At 31.5% G+C, this 17,627-nt stretch overlaps 2 protein-coding genes across 2 annotated transcripts in view; one reads left to right on the top strand and one right to left on the bottom strand.

Moving 5' to 3' along the window:
- Nucleotides 1-654: 654 nt before the first annotated feature.
- On the bottom strand, nucleotides 655-7,375 carry LOC136418492 (DNA mismatch repair protein Mlh1-like). Its single transcript, XM_066404562.1, has 15 exons — nucleotides 7,022-7,375; nucleotides 6,186-6,385; nucleotides 5,935-6,125; nucleotides 5,780-5,882; nucleotides 5,584-5,717; nucleotides 5,298-5,524; nucleotides 5,157-5,246; nucleotides 4,878-5,103; nucleotides 4,564-4,807; nucleotides 3,098-3,328; nucleotides 2,842-3,047; nucleotides 2,511-2,791; nucleotides 1,819-1,958; nucleotides 1,646-1,762; nucleotides 655-1,127 (listed from the first exon to the last, which is right to left on the bottom strand). The coding sequence occupies exons 1-15, from the start codon at nucleotides 7,193-7,195 to the stop codon at nucleotides 836-838; spliced, it is 2,856 nt and encodes a 951-aa protein (XP_066260659.1). The 5' UTR covers nucleotides 7,196-7,375; the 3' UTR covers nucleotides 655-835.
- Nucleotides 7,376-7,751: 376 nt separating this feature from the next.
- Nucleotides 7,752-17,627, top strand: part of LOC136418483 (TATA box-binding protein-like 1) — a 39,890-nt gene continuing 30,014 nt past the window's right edge. Inside the window, exons 1-2 of the mRNA XM_066404551.1 lie at nucleotides 7,752-7,926; nucleotides 8,186-8,810. Coding sequence (XP_066260648.1) covers nucleotides 8,224-8,810 — 587 coding nt within the window. The 5' untranslated portion in view covers nucleotides 7,752-7,926; nucleotides 8,186-8,223. The remainder of the gene's footprint in view (nucleotides 7,927-8,185; nucleotides 8,811-17,627) is intronic.

Genomic DNA, 17,627 nt, shown 5'->3' with positions numbered 1-17,627 from the left:
CTTATTCAAGTCCCCAGACACCGAACGCGCAAAAGTAGGCTACTCTTTTATTCCCCGCGTCAAAAAGCCCTACTAACTTAGTGATTCTTATTTTTATCGCACGCAAGACTGTAGATGCTTCAAAGATATGATCGATTTAAAGGATATACAACATAAAAAATTATCTCTGATTAGCGTATAATAGTATTTATCCAGAAAAAATGCTGAGATCTATATGAAGCTAGTAAGGAGTGTCTAAACTTCAATTGCAAGCCTATCAAATATTCAAACTAATGAGTCAAATCTATACTCTCTGAAATTAAAAACTAGTGAAGCACTGAAATTTAAACAAAGAGTATTGCAATCTCTTCTGTGTCAAATAGCCATTAGAGGGAATCAAATATAACATTAATGGCGTTTAACAAACGACGTTAGACATTTTACAATAAACCTACAAAAACCTCTCATTAAAACAAATTTCTGATAGTTGATTTCATTACCCAAACACATCAAGAAATTTTAATTTGAAATAAAAATACACTTAAAATTTGGTTTTAGGTTTCAAAGGTTTGTGCCTTTCCTTGCCTTGAGAAATTCAATAAGGGCATCAAATGGAAAATCATGATTAAAAAGTATAACAACTGTAAACATTAATGAGAATTATTCAAAACTAAATTTAAGAACAAATCATTTATTTATTTTATAAAGACTAGAAAGATTTCAGTTACAGTGAGTAATTTTTCTACTATGAATAATGTAACAAATAATAATACAAATTAAACTAAATCACCTGCTTGTAACTGTTGTATCACATTTCTTTCAACAATAATACTTTCTTATTCATCAACAGCAACATTCATAAAAATATCATTTGCAGAACCTCCAACACTGAAAATATGCTCGGAATATTGGAGTTAGTCTTGCTTCTTTTCTTTTTAGAGTTCTTTTTTAGGATTTCTGCATTTTTGTTATTTATATTGTCATTATTTTCATTTCCCTCCTTAAGGGTATCATAATGACCATTATCTTGTTCAATTGTTACCCAGTGTTTATATGAATAGGGAACATTAGGGTTTTCATACACATCCAAAACAAAAAAGCTGGAATCTGCATATCCATATATGCCCACTGAGAGTGGAGACGGAAGGCTAAAAATAAAAATACATTAAGTTGATTCTATTCATTTTTATAAGAAAAAGTTAATGCATTATTCTTGAGGGGAGAAAAATCATCTGAAGTAATTATATATTTATTCACTATGGTCTGAAAACAAAGATTATTATTGTTATTATTAATAATTTGTTTGCTAAAAAGTAATGAAGTAAAAGTAGATGTAAGTTGAGAGAAATGTGGGGGAAATGGGGTTCTTTTTTTAAAAATAAATAGTTTTCATTCACATAAGGAACACACAAGTGAAGTAATACAATCAATAAAATACACATTATGGGTTTGAACCAAACTACATAGACTAAACCACATAATATCATACAGAAACAACATAAAAGCCACAATAGTCACTGTGAACAAAAAAGGGGCAGAAAACATAAAAAATTATAGAGAGTTGTTACATTTAGAAGCATGTTGTGTAGGTTCCATTGTTGGTAGCAAAGCAAGTGTTGACACCAACGTGAAGTTTACATATCCATCTTTAAACACTTTGTCTTACCTTTCTGGAATTTCAATAATTTCTTCCCCACATGTAGCTGAATGCAGAGCATATGTGTCAGGAATATATGTAGGATACATGTTTGTATCTGAGATGTACAGATCTGCATCTCCTAATCTTTATAAACATTAAATATTATGGGGTTCAATTGACATGTATGAAAGTAAACTTACAGACTTGTTAAGTTGAGAATAATTGGTCCATGTCTCCAAACATAATAGTAAGAGAAATTTCCCTTCTCTATGGCACTCTCAATTCTGGTTAATAATCTTGATTGTTTAGAACTATTGAAACTGGTTAATTTACTTATTAACTGAAAGATATAGATGTTTCAATAATATGCTTAAGTTTGAAATTTCTAGCGTTTACCCACAAGTTTACAAACAATTTGCTTGCAAATTTCTATGTGTAATTTTATTACTTACTTCATATTTGTTGTACCTACTTCTGTGTAAACGCTAAAAATTCCTAACTTAAACTATTTTTCGCAGAAAATACATTTTTTGTCCAATAATATGCTTAATTTAATATGGAAAATTACTTACAATTACGCAAATAATGAATAATAAAATATAAAACAATTTATACATTTTTTAATATTTGAAATAAAAATCAAAACACAAAAGTGCGGTTAGGGGAGAGGACATTTTGACATTACACTAGGTATGTTTACTTCTACTTTCCCAGCTTCGTCGCACCAAGGCAAACATCAAGGTCGCGTATATTACGTAGAGAACTGTTCAATCTACGTAGATAAACAAACATCCAAAATAAAAATATATTGGAAAATCAGGAAACTCTCAAAAGTAATAGTTACATGAAAAAAATAATTAAAAACTTAAAAGCTTTAGCATCTCTCAAACACCTTATACAAATTAGACAAATTAGCTATTTCCAAAATAGCCCCATTCTCCGCAAAACTCTTTGGAGGTATGAAAAATTCCTTTATAGACGGATACAAGACATATTCAGTTATCCACTTCCATGTTTCCCCTTTGTCATTCGTGTCCGATGAAACATTTGAGTAAAATAAAGCAGTCTCTCTTGAGAAAGACTCAAAACATTCCATTTCACTTTCCCAGTTAACTTCAGTGCTTAATCGAATTAGATATACTGATAATGATAATGGATCTGGTACATAATGATCTGCAAATAGTAAACCAGTTAAATATTACATAAATCAATTCAAGTTTTACCTAACAAGATCGGAAGGCTTTTTAATACGCCCTTTGAATCTATGTCTATTGAGAAATACTCATTTAACATTGGCCCCTTTTCAATTAATATCTCACTAATCCGAGCAGCTAATTCCTCCTTAGGGCCATCTTCCTCAGTCCAGCCAACATCAGGCATATCAAGACCTGATAAAGCTAGTTCTTTAATTGGCTTGGAATGATCAAATCTACAAGGAACTAACGCAGTGTAAGCTTCCTATCAATGTGTGTCTTTTACCTATAGCAATCAAAGTTCTGGAAATTATATAGAATGAATTGATAGAACAATTCTTCAAGAATTAGTTTAGTGTTGCACAGTAAGAGCTGCGAGTTAAATTGTATGAGAGCTTGTTTTGGGTTGATTGAGCCAACAAACACGTGTTGGGCGAAAGTTTCTCTTAGACCTCGATGGCAGTTTTCCTCTATGGCTTTTCTTAATTGTAAAATGCTAGTTAACTTTGTTTCTACCCTGAAATAATACTTATGTATATAGTCTGATTGTATTTTCGGGATATATTTTTGGAAATGTAACAGAGAAACGCTTAAATACTTTATACAGGTATTACCAGTTTAAGTCGAAACATAGGAATTGTGTAAATGCGATGAGGACCGCACAAGATTTAATATGCTCTCGAGAAAGACTAACAACAAAGTGGGTAAAGTCAGTTCGGCCGGTGTCTCTACTTCAATGTTTAGATTAGTATCGATTGCATTGTCTGCGCGGATATGGAAATTTAAAAAAATATCAGAACAAAAAGCTTCAATGTAAGTAAATGAAAAAAAAAACGAAAACATAATAACTCTACGCGTTAAAATCGAAATTCTTTATATGCTTTACCGGCATTAGTTAATTTATTTAGTTTCAGTCATCATTCTATTTTGTCTCGAAACTACAGCCAACGTTGACGGCTCAGTCTTGGACCCACCAAAAGATCAGACAAAAATCAATAAATTCACATCATCATATTCATTAATGATGTAACTAAATCATGCTATTATTGGAAAATGTACAATAATTTATAAATAAATAAAAACTCGAAACTAATTTAATTCATCATTAGAACTTACATCAATAAACATTCTGAAACGGTGAGGAATCTGGCAAAACACTAGACTGACCTCACCCATTTCAACCGGTAGTTTCTCAACTTACTTCATTGACCTTTGTTGGAGGCATATTAAACCTTTGCGATCCTCCTTCCATTTGCACAATTCCTATATTCTCACTTGAACTAGTGATATTTGTATATACTTTATATACATATACAATGTATACAGGGTCATTCACGGTGAGTGTCCTATTAAAAGTTTACGGGGTTGTAATATGGCTAGAGATCTGAAATTTTGGATACCAATGTAATGGAGTTTGATCTATTCAATTCAAATGTTGGTATCATTGCGACGTTGCCAGATGTATGTGTAACTAAACACAACTTTGTTATTTTAAATGGCACAGCCAGTATTTTATTAGATTTTCGAATTGCCCAGAAGATTTAAACCCCAGTTTATGCACTATATGCCATAGCTATGATGAACCGTTTTCAAAATAAAAATTTTTTTTGGCTCATTTGGCAACAAATAGCTTTAAATTTAAAAGCACATATCTTTTTAACTATCATAGCTAGAACGCTGAAATTTGAGCTAAAGACTCTTATTAGTTATCTTTATTTTGTAGCATTATAAATTATATATTATAATATATACCTTGTAATTTTCCTGATGAGGTGCTTATTCAAAGGTTTTTCACACTTTTTTGCTTCTTGTGAAGCACCAATTTCATCCTTCGTCATAATCTTATTTTGTTCAATCATTGTATTATGAATATCTAATTTCTCCTTTCTTCCATTATTTTCAGCTTTACTCTGAGCAGGTTGTACTACATCTATGTTGTCAGTAGACATTTTTGCATGTTTCTCTCTGCATGAATTTAGAGCTGCGTCATCAGTTCCTACAGAATAATTTGTTGAAATGTATCTTCTGTCAATATAGCAATTATTCCAATAAACAAAAAAAATTACCAATTGGAACATCTTTAGAAAGTTCAAAAGACTTATCTGCACATTTATCTTCAAAATTATCTTGCCCTTTTAAAAATTCCTCATGATGCTTCTGAAATTCTTCCTCAGTTAATGACATATTTGCTGTAGGTTTAGAGTGGGTCTGTTCTTGAAGTTCATTTAATTCTGATTTATCTTTTATACTGAAAAATTTATCTAACTTTTGAATATTTGCGTCTGTTCGCACCTAAAACACTCTCTATCAATTTATATACAACTTATAATTGATACAATACAAACCATAAATTTAGGCTGTTCACTTTGTTTCTTTGAGGCCTCATTACTAACCAACATTTCCCTGGTGTCAAATTGCAAATTTGGGAGTTTTGACTGAAAATTTTATATTATCATTTTCACAACAAAAGTCTAAACTTAACCAACCTGAGTATAAAAAGCTCTAGAACTGTTGGATCCTAACAGTTTACGCTCCAAATCATTGGTGATTATTTCAATAATCTGACTTTCATTTAAAAAATGCACCTCATGTTTTGTGGGATGTATATTTACATCCACATTATTTGGGTCCAATTGTAAACTTAGATACACAAAGGGATGACTGTTCTTTGGCAGGTAGGTTTGATACACTGAGTCTATGCTTTTCTTTAAACCTACAATATTAAATTAAACACAAATGTGATGGATTTGAGAGAATTTTGAAGAGACTTACTTTGGGAGTCAACAAGGCGATGATTTATAAAGAGGAGAAACTGAAATTTCTTAGTTGAATAGTTAACATTTGTGATATAACCTGTACATTTAAACTGTAAATTACTGTCTTCCACTTCAAATTCTATTAATTCTCTGAAATTATTGTAATGACAACTGAAATTTAATACTCTCAAAGTATTAATAGTCATTAATACCTAGCTATACAACTACCATAAATAAGCCTTATATTTTCCTTATGGTTGGAATTTTCAGGTGTTCTAAGATCATTACTTCCACTGTGTTTTTTTAAGGCAAACCCTTAAATGATTTACAAAACATACAAGAATATAACAACTTCAAAGAAACTTACCAACTGTGGCATTGTGAATAGCATACTTGCTTACCACATCAGAAATCTTTTGGTACTCCTCTGTACCAGATCTTAAGGCATTTCTCCTAACATTCATGTTGTAAAACAAATCCTCTACTGTGATAATAGTCCCTCTATTACCAGCTATAGGTTTAGCTGGCTCTTTCAGTTTGCTATCACAGTACTCTGCTCTAAAATGTTTTTAAATTATGATTACACAATAACAGCTGTGTTGAACACAAGTGACTTACTGATAGGCACAGATATCTTTTGCAGTTTTAGAGGTAATTTGTAAATGGGCAATATGAGAAATACTGGCTAGTGCTTCTCCTCGAAATCCATATGTTGATATTTTATGTAAATCTTTAAATTCTCTGATTTTCGATGTGGTGAATCTCTCACAAACAATTTCAAAGTCTTCCTTGCGGATTCCAGTTCCATTGTCTTGGATCTATTTCAATTAAAATTGTAAATTTGTTAACTTTTTTAAGGAAGTCCTATCTGAACAATTTTAGTCACCAGACTCAAAATCTGTTCAATAAGAGACACTTAGAAAAATGTACTATTTTATGACAAGTTTTAATCAATGTCGAAATCAAGTCCTTAACCCTTAACTGGCCAGGCATTGTTTGACAGATTATAGAATATAAAAACTTCTTCTTCCATATCATACTTCACCTATTAGTGCATGGTCAATATTCAGATTTGTCAGCACTTTCATTCACTTTCTTGAAAATAGTAACATGTGAAATTTGGAAATAAATACTTTTATTCCTTTATGAATTAAAAACAAGGTTAAAAACATAGCATTAAGAAATTGGGAGTTAGTCTTGCCTTATGTGCTATAACACTTATGTGTAACGAATGTGCCTTAACATTTAAGTCTAATACTGTTAACTAAAGTAAGTACCAGTTTAGTAACTTTCCCTTAGTGCACTGATTATGATCCTAAGCAAAGGCTATTTATCAACTTTATGTTATTTATTTAACGCTCCTCAATTAAAGTATTTTTGGCCAGGTTCGCCCGCTAATGTGACGAATAAAATACCGGACTAGTTAGGGGTTAAAAAGGCTCATAATGAATAACCTGTAACAACTTGAGCCCTCCCTGTTTAACAGTAATCTGGATATTAGTGGCTTTAGCGTCTAAACTGTTCTCTATGAGCTCTTTTAAAGCATTCGCGGGCCGTTGAATTACTTCTCCAGCAGCAATTCTATTCACAACTTCTTGTTCTAATTTTTGAATGGGTTTTGGCTCCATTTTATTCGCCTATTTATTGCTATTTATGACGTTTGATTTCAAGTTATAGCCAAAGTATTGTTACACTTATTCAAACTTGCTTCATCATCTTTTTAATTGAGAAATCTTCAAATCTTATCCCTTTTTAAACTTTTCAAAATTTGAAAAAAAATATTATTTCTAAATATGTATGTGAGGTTAAATTTGTGTCAGCTGAAACAGTAAACTAAAATTGAAGGTAGGTGAACTATCGATCTCTCATCGATTGATTTTGACTTTCGATATCGATGAAATATCATGCGCGATTGATCCAGAACAGATAGAACTGGAAATATAGAGTACAGGGATCGATTAAAGATACGACTTAGAAACACTATATGAAAATGTGAATGTCTTTAACAGGCTACAGTCTTCATAAAAAAAATTGTACATCAATATTTTTTTCTTATATCATTGCACAATATGAGTTCAATAGATTCCTATTGACTTAAAAACACCTAATCCTCTGTCGATAAAAATTGTCAAACATCAAATGATTTTGGCCGCCTTCAACGCCCTCATGCGTCAAAAATTATTCAATTAATTTTCTCTCCGTCAGTCGGCCCGAATGGTCAGACGGGATTAGTGTCATGGCTTCCTGCAGTTCAAAGGGTTCATTTGCTACATAAAAATAAAAATACCCCATAAATTCACCACGTTTATTACAAATTGTTTGTTTCTTTTGCTGTTGTAATCCGAGGCATTGACCTAAGGTAAGTTCCAAAACATTATTGCTGTTTATAACGCCTAATAGGCACTTCTTTTGTGCTTCCTGTGCGTGTGGGCTTAAAACCCTTTTCCCAAGTTTATAACACAATCCTTTTTATACTGAAAGTAACGTTTGCATTTAGATTTAAGTCACTCCCATTAAAGGCACATGAAATTGCAAAAAGGGGTTTAACGTCGTGTTTCTAATTATAGCAAAAAGTTAGCCTTAAAAGCTCCTCCCATACACTCATGATCCTTTTTCAGTTGTAGAATCAAGTACTAAGGGCTCGTTTTCTCTAAGAATGGCCACTGCCGTTCAAAAGAATGCTCTAAAGTCTTTATCTAATGGCACCAGTTTAGGGCATCATACACATGAAATGCAACCTTTAAATGGATATGACAGTATGATCCCTCAGAACCATTATGAAAGCCCAGAGATCAAGGATGAAGCACTGGACAGTCCCGAACAGGAACTTAGAGTTGAAGACTCTGAAGAAAACTCCCAACAACCCGAAGAAGCTGAACCAGAAATAGACATAGTAATCAATAACGTAGTGTGTAGTTTTAGTGTCCGTTGTCACCTGAACCTTCGGGAAATCGCTTTGAACGGTACGAACGTTGAATATCGCAAAGAAAATGCTATGATTACTATGAAGTTGCGCCGTCCTTATACCACTGCTAGTATTTGGTCTTCGGGTAAAGTTACATGCACTGGTGCTACCAGTGAAGATGCGGCTAAAATGGCAGCTCGGAAATTTGCAAGATGCCTGCAAAAACTAGGTTTCAATGTTAGATTTAACAACTACAAAGTGGTGAATGTTCTGGGGACTTGTTCCATGCCCTTTGCTATTAGGATTACCCCATTTTCACAACAACACAAGGAAGCAGAGTAAGTAACTCTTATTTATTTAATTAATTTTTTTTTAATTGCTTGATATTTGGCTGTTGTTTTTAATGGATATTGGCAACCAATACCTATATAAGTAAATGAGTGTTAATCTGAAGGTATGTTTCTAATATACCCTTTGGTTTGGCAAAACCCCAGGTTATAAAAGAGGACAAAGGCCAACTGAGTTCCATTAAGAAAAGTTATGTGGTTGGATTTATGTTAAGATTAATCTCAGGGTTAATATTTTTTTTGTTATACTCCTTGTATTGTCGAAATATACTCCTTGATTGTGGAAATTGTCAATTTATTACTTGAATGCACAGCTTGAATGTAAGTTGGTACAAAATAAAATTACTAATCTTTATGAGCTAAATAAGTAATAAAAAATCAAGTGATTAGGAAAGATAGTTCAGCAGGGATCCAGGGAGTGATGACCATTATTCTTCAGTAAAATGACAAATTACTAGTTAACAAGCAAGAAACAGATTAATAAACATTGTAAACACACTATCCATTTTAATTTTAGTTGAATAGGCAAAAATTTTCAGTTTGAAAGATATTATATTTATTTACTGGGTTTTTGTTCTTGTATTGTTTTATGAACTTATTGGACATTGATAATTAATGCCTAAATTCTGTAACTATTCACTTGGGATATGTAGGATGTATAGCTGTAACTTGGTGACACAATGAGAGTTCCAACAATATACCATTGCAAAGATACATCAAATGGTACATTCATATCCTAATTTCTCCCACATTGACAGATTTCGACACTGGTCACCGTGCGTTGCATTTCTTGCAATAGTAAATTATCGCGCTGCAGTGTGAATACTCTGATTTAAAATGTATTGCCAGATTTTTTTTCCAGCGGTGCCACTTGTAAATCATCGCTAAAAAACACAAGTGATTCTATGAAGGGCCAAAGTCGGGAATGATACTTGAGAGTAACCATTCGCTATTCAGTTGAATTTTTGACAACTTTATTTTAAATGGGCATGTTTACCATTTAATCAGAGATAGACCACCTGTGTTATATCGGCCTCGAGGCCGATTATCGGTTTCAATTCATACATGTAAAATATATATGTTCAAATATATTTGCTATAATCACGAAATACTACAAAAATCAATGCTTCTAATAAAAATCCCTTATTAAAGTATTAACCTATATTTTTAATGAAAAATAAAGTAAAATTTAAATTTAAAACAGAAGAGTACAAAAATATCCCAAACATGAAATAGCAAACACTAAGCCAGTCAATATTAATAGAAACAATTCAGTTTTGGCAGATTTTTCTGCAGAAACAACACTAAACTTCCAGCTGTATCTGTTCTCTTTTATGCCCTAAATGTATTTGCTAGCAAGTGCAGTTGCAGACAAAACAGGGTGAGAAAAACTTGTAAAGTATCATTAATATGTTTCATACTTTGAGGCAGATTGTTCATATTTTATTTTGTTTGAGAACCCCCACCTACAAGTAAGGATTGTTGATTTGCTGGAATTTTACATTATTATTCGTTAAATTTAACTGAGAATAACATTCAATTTATTTTATAGACAAATATTTTCAAAATTTCGATAGTCTGTGATGAGGCAAAATCAAAATAGACCTATAACAGATCTGTTTATACGTTCCACAGCGAGTATATCACATGAAATCAAACAATTAGGGAAGGCATTTAACATTACAACAGTTTTTAGGACAAGAAATACACTGCATTAAAAATGCATTACTGTATTACAAACATAAAACCACAAAACGAAAATAACACAAAATATGTAATGTACAGGGTGTTTCCAAAAATATGGGTAATATCCTAGAAATAAAAAGTTCTTGTCACAAGTTTGTATTTATGCTTATAAATTGTTTTCCAAAAACTTACTTTTACAAAAATACAGCTTTTCAAAATTTGATAGCAAAAATGGTATTTTCTAAATAACTATTCTTTCAGTTGATGAAATTTAACGAATTTATTTCAAAGTAATAGAATTTTTTTAAATTTAAATACAAAATGTTTATTTTGGTATCTAGGTGATAAAGTAAAAAATACATGTAAAATTCTATTACTTTTGTAAAATACCCCCTTTTACTAAATAATATTTTTTTAGAAAAAGAATTTGGTTTATGTACATCAAGGAAGAGTACCTTTTTTTTTGTTAGGCATGCCGGAAATCTAATAAACCACATAACGGTTAAAAAAAACCAAAACCTTAAAATTTTAGGAATAAAGAATGGGAAGTTATCCTCCCACCCGCCTCTCTGAGGATATAGAAAGAAGTGTTAGGTTCTATATTATTAACTTTGTTATGATACTCTACTGACCCAAAACTCATTAAATTTCACCAACTAGAAGAAAAGTTATTTTAAAAAAATCAATTTCGATATCAAATTTTGAAGAGCTGTATTTCCGTAAGGGTAAGTTTTTGGAACTTTGGAAGTTTTGGAAAACAATTTATAAACATAAGTACAATTCTTTGACAAGAACTTTTCATTTTTTCGGGATTTTGTCCACATTTTTAGAAACAGCCTGCATACAGTTCATTACGAATATGAGAAGTTTTGTATTGGTAAAGTCGTTAGTCCTTTAAAAAGTGGAATTTAAAAACACCAAAATTATATTAAAAATAAGGAATTTTTGTAAGTCAAATATATGCCAGTACGCCATTGGTAAAGGTTACAAAGTTAAATCGAATCATGCTTGCACTGTTACCAAGGAACCATTATTATCGAAAAGTAAAATCGGAATGTATATGTCCCCAGATAGAGTTGCCAAGAGGAGTAAGTTTCTTATTTTTTATTTTTCAAGAAAAATGTATTCTTCATTAAAGTTTTTGCTTGTTCTAAAGCGGTTGAATTAGTTCTCAACGTTACAATTCTCCTTTTCGTTACAGAAAAATGTCGAAAAGTAGGTCCACTGCACGTTTTTATAAGTCTCAAAAATTAATTATCACTTTCTTGGCAACCGTAAACACGACTTAAATTAAATGACAATAAGAAGAGGAACGAATTTACCTGATACAGTGCTACGACAATGGTGACAACGAAATTCGTTAAATTATCGAGATATTTAATCAAAATTTTTCGCACATTTACATCTCGAAATGGATGCTCAAAAATTGATCAAGAAACTCTTAATTACTGGCTACGTATTAGAAAGAAAGTCAAGAAGAAAACTAAGATAGACCAAGATAGAGAAAACGCTACGACACTTATTATAATGTGTTCTGTTCAACAATCGAAAATTCATCCCTTTAAACCAATTTTTAATCACGCTTTAGTCAGAAGATCAAGCAAAACGTTTGGATTTCTGCTTGTGGATGAACTTTCAAATCATGAATAACCAATACTTTTATCAAAATATTGTATTCTCTAATAAAGCCACGTTTTCTACCAATGATAGCATGTAGCAATCTTAGCATGTAAGGTACTGGAGCCATCCAATCCCTATTTCCGAGTCGCTCGTAATGGATAATATTCGTGTTAGACCATATTTTTTTGGTGTGAAATTTGTACTTGCAGTTTCCTCTTTTTTATTGAATTATTATAATAAAAATAAACAAAAGTCGTGGCTACGGTCGCCATAAAAACAAGAATGGAACGTAAAAAAATATTCAATTAAATGGACCTATTTTTCGGTATTTCTCTATAACAAAAAGGAAAATTGAAACGATGATAACCCCTTCAATTGTTTTGGAATAAGCAGAAACTTTCATGAGGAATACATTTTTCTTCTAAAATGAAAAATAAGAAACTTTCTTCTCTTGGCAACCCCATCTGAAGACCTACTGTATGCAATGTGACCCATAAAGTCCACATCATATAGGAAATTCTTTTACTTATGATTTTGGTTAAATTTTGACTTTGCCTCCGGGTTGTGCTTCGGAAGTGATGAGAAATGACATACAAATCGAAAAACAAATGACTGTCTGTAACTGTCAAATTGCAATTTTTTTCCAATAGCCTTCAAAATCTACTATTATTTCTCAAAATTTTGAAAAATCGTAAGGGAAAAAGTTTCTCAGTTTCTTATTTTCTACCCATATGCCAATTTTCAACTTTCTTGAACGACTTTCATTAAAAAAAAGTCTATTCCTGCATTTTCAAAGTATTCAAATCGGTCAGCTGATATTTGTTTATATCTAATTCTGTGTTAATAAACTTTATAAGAATACCGAAATAAAGTGGTAACCTGAACATTTTCTTTATAAACTAGATGAATTTTGCATCAAGGCATACGTAGCGGCTTTAATAAATTTTACATTTTCCTTAAAAAGATGGATTTCTTACAACTTTAACTAATGAATACTCATGAACTAATGATTACTTTGACATACTGTAATTATTCTTGCAAGGTTGCTGACCAAATTGAATATTTCAGAAATGCAGGAATACAAATTTAAAAAAATGAAAATCATCCGTGAAAGTTGAAAATTGGCATATGGGAAGAAAATAAAAAACTGAGAAACTTTTTCCTTTGCAATTTTTCAAAACATTGAGAAATAATAGATTTTGAATGTTTTTGAAAAAAAATGCAATTTGACAGTTATAGACAGTCATTTGTTTTTTGATTTGTATGTCATTTCTTATCTTTTCTGAAGCACACCCCAAAGGCGAAGTCAAAATTTACCCAAATTCGTAAATAAAAGAATTTCCCATATGATAGAAACTTTATGGGTCACACTGTATATTTCTCTTGTTCAATAAGCATGGATAACACTTGGTTACCTACGCTTGAACAAGGGGTCAACCTCGGGCATAAAAAGAAACGGAACACTTACAAACACTATCTCTGCTCCAAATTAAATGAGCCCTTTGTTATTTTTTTATTAGCGCTACGTGACCAGTTTCGAATAATAAGAAATAACGTTTTTATAATAAAATGACTAAAATAACATCAAAAGAAGAATTTAATTGAAACTAGGACACACATAATTATAATAATACAACAAATGATTTAAAATTTCAAACACACACGAAATGTATCTTGATAGTATGGCAGGCAAGAATGTCTCTTGCAGTTCGAATAACTTCAGTTTTACAGCGAATACCAATAGGTAGCCGTCCTCCCCGACGAAGTCTTTCCTTTGACATGTGCGCCAGTTTATAATTATTATTACCTCCACAATTCATGATATTCTCCATAGCCATTTGTAATGATAGGAATATGTTATCCACCGTTATTCTTGCAACGTCTTGAAAAGCTTTCTGTGCGACTTCAATGAGTTCATCAATATTTTTCGGTGATTATTGCTATTGTATAAATTGTATTGAGTTGAAAGACCCTAGATCTAAAACGTTCAGATCGGGACTATTCGGTGGTTGGTAACAAGAGCTGATATTCCATCCATCTTTATGACCCTCATTATGAAGAGGTTGATCGTCAGAATTGATCAGATGTGGCTTAGCGTTGTCATGCTGAATAACGATATTTTTCATTCCAACTGGCTATTTTTGTTTTATTGCAGGAAGTAATTTGTTCATTAACATGTCTGTGTAAACAGTTTTTGTAAGCTCTATAGATTTTGTAACTAAAGTTCCTTTTGGGCGGTTTTTGTTGTTACGCTGTGCTGGTTCTTTTATCACGAAAGGCCAAATGCCGGGCTTTCCGTCAAAGTACTGTTTCTTATGCATATCAAAACGTGGTCGTTCAAGAGCAACCAGAAACATCGCTTTTACCATATTGGATTTACTCTTGATTTGGCGGCTAGGGCCAGATTCCTCAGGAAGTAAATAGAATGTTTTCTTCATTTTGGTAATATAGAATCATTTTTCATCAACGTGCATGTAATCAAACATGTCTCGACATTCGTCATTATCATCCACAAATGATAAAAGACATTCCTAACGTTTCATCTGATTTTCTAAAGTTAGCAACGGTTTAAGCGAATTTGAATGACGTTTTATTTCTCCTTTCTTATACAAACGCTATAATGATGTTACGGGAATATCTACTGAATGGCTTCACGCACGTAAAGTAGTTCTGCAGTTTATTTCGATAGTTCTTATAGTCGCTATTTTTTCCCTGAGATCCTTCTTTTTCTGCCACAATTTCCTTTTCTTTTTTTGCCTAAATTCTTTTAACTGATGCCTTCGATATTTTAAATTTTCGAATTGCCATAGTAATAACGCTATTTTTCGATCGAATATTTTTGTGATTTAGCAGCAGAAAATGCAACAATGATTCACGTGAATCATTACTCATATTAACTTTTGTCATGATTAGGGGTAATAAAAGTGAACCACTAATTAAAATTAAACACAAGGTGTAAGTGCAGCAATTTTTTAAAAAATTTGAATTAAGACAAATAGTAACTTTTAACACTACCCATAATTTAGAGAATTATAAGTTATAACAGGTGCATTCAGAGGTAAGTTCATCAATAATTATCCAAAAAATATGCGATTTTTCGATAAATTCAAAAAAAACTTTTGAACATCCTTATTCTAGAACAAAACTCAAATGATTCATTTACTTTGGAACAGAGGTAGTACCACTTAAATATCACCAACACAGATAACAAAGCTTATTAAATATTGTAAGTTAAATTAAGTATAAATTATCAAAAATCAATCACTTACCTCAAAACAACCTTTTAAAATGATAACATGACTCGTTAAAAACTGTCATTTCTCAGCGATTTAGATGAGGAATGTTCACAGTATTACACATATTTTACATACTGACGTTTCATGCATTCAGTTCAGGTTAATTTTTGATTTTCTAACAGATTATTTCGAGGTTCTGAAGGAAGGATGAATTTGTCACAGAACCGTTAACATAAAAGTTTCCTCCGAACTCTTAGTAAAAAGTGAATATTATTCTCAGTTAGTCTAAATTAAGAATAGTGAGAAATTCCACCATTCCAACAACCCTTTCTTGTATGGAAAGCATGATTTCGAAAAAAATAAAAGAAACAACATTTATATTCTTATTATTCTAGAAACTGTATGATATAATTTCATAAAATTTAGATTGTTATTATAAATAAATATTCAGAACCTCGTGAAAAAGCATCCGTTCGAAATTTTATACAGTGTGGGGACTTAAACTCAGTTTTTTTTGTTTTTTCTTTTAACGGAACACCCTGTATATTATTACATTTTTGAATTCATCATGGAAGCCTCGGAATATTTCGTGTAGCATCCCCCCAATTCAAATATCAAATGTTTTCGAAATATTTATGTGTGAAATATTGCAGCTTTTGTACTTTTCTAAAGTTATTTCCAAAGGAGTTGAGTTACATCAAAGAAGTTTTCACATTCAAAATGAGTTCTTTTCCAAAGAAAATAGAATTATGTTTTTGGCAGAAATCAAATTAAATATTTGGATTTATCTTCCGAAATTTGAATATGAATGTAAAAATCGCATTAACCTAATTCAACCTATTGGGAAATTATTGCTGTAAAAATGTCAAAAACTGTTGTAATTATAATAAAATTTGATGACGAACCAAATTATGTAAAAACATAAGGTGTTTAATTACAAAAATGATAAAGTTAACTAGATGTATGCCTTTCTTTTTATAAAAATTGAAACAACTGCTTTTTCAACAAGTTCCGGATATTTGTATTTCCGTATATTAATCCTGGAAATTTCATTTAAGAACGCAACCAATTTTTGAGAGAATAACGACATTCCAGACATTTATAGCAGCCTGCATACAGTGTTAGTATGTCAAAGTGCGATATCTCAGCAAATATTAATTTTACAAGGAAATGTTTCATATCAAAGTTTTTGGTCATTAAGAGATTGCATATTTTAAAATTATTTTCAAATGTACAGAGTCCATCAAAAAAGTATGATAGTACCAAATTATATTTTTTTTAATGGAACCCCTCAATTTTTTTGCTATTTTCGAATTTATCGTCAAATTTTAAGGTCCGTTTATTATATAAAGGGTCTTATGTTAAAAATTTGCCGTTTCCGAGTTATTTGGAAAAATTCAAAAATGCTGATAGTTTCATGGTTTCATGAAAATCGGTGCTATACCCTAACTGCTGCTATTTCAGAATCGGTCTTATGGGGCTTTAAGAGGACCTAATAAGTTATATCTTGACATGTTTTAATTTAAAAAAAGTTTTCCTTAACCCCCGAAATAGGCCTTCGAAGTCACATGACTTCAATCCTCAATAACTTGCTTATTTCAAATAGAATGCTCCAATTTTCTTGACGACAACTTGTTTAGAATCTAAAAATGCGTAAAACGACGGATAATTATTTTATTTTTATATAAATGAGGTATTTTTAACAAATTCTCAATGTGTCCTCCATTTGGATTAAAACACAGTTGCAGACTTGCTAGAAAATACCTATTTACTTATTAATCAAAAAGATAATATTAACGAAAAATACATTAGAATTAACGTGCCATTCCGAAAATAAAATAATAATAGAGCCATCAATAGACATGAAAAATGTCAAAATGGCACAGGACATCACTGGTGCATCACATTAGAAGCAAAAAAGGGGCAATTTTCGGGAATTTACAAACTGTTATGTTTAGGGATAGAGTAATGTTAACAAAAATTGTGGATTTTTGGATTGTGGCCATGATGCTGTCGTAAAAATAGGGGTATTCCATTTGAAATAAGCAAGTTATTGAGGTTTGAAGTCATGCGACTTCGAAGGCCTGTTTCGGAGTTTTGGAAAACATTTTTTTAATTAAAATGCGTCAAAACGTAGCTTTTTAGATCCTCTTCAAGCCCCATAAAACTGATTCTGAAATTCGCAGCGGTTAGGGTATAATAATGATTTCTATTAGATCTTGCAGCTATCAAAATTTTCGAGTTTTCCCAAATAACTTGGAAACAA

The sequence above is a fragment of the Euwallacea similis genome, chromosome 35, assembly GCF_039881205.1.
Source record: "Euwallacea similis isolate ESF13 chromosome 35, ESF131.1, whole genome shotgun sequence".
Lineage (NCBI taxonomy): Eukaryota > Metazoa > Arthropoda > Insecta > Coleoptera > Curculionidae > Euwallacea > Euwallacea similis.
This window is presented reverse-complemented; position numbering and strand designations above follow the sequence as displayed.

Bases quoted from the DNA above. Each gene is read 5' to 3' on its own strand.
- LOC136418492 (XM_066404562.1), bottom strand. From the start codon at position 7,195: ATGGAGCCAAAACCCATTCAAAAATTAGAACAAGAAGTTGTGAATAGA. The intron at 5,525-5,583 runs GTAAGTCTCTTC...TTAATATTGTAG, and splicing joins TCGCCTTGTTGACTCCCAAA to GTTTAAAGAAAAGCATAGAC. The intron at 5,247-5,297 runs GTTGGTTAAGTT...TAAAATTTTCAG, and splicing joins CTAGAGCTTTTTATACTCAG to TCAAAACTCCCAAATTTGCA.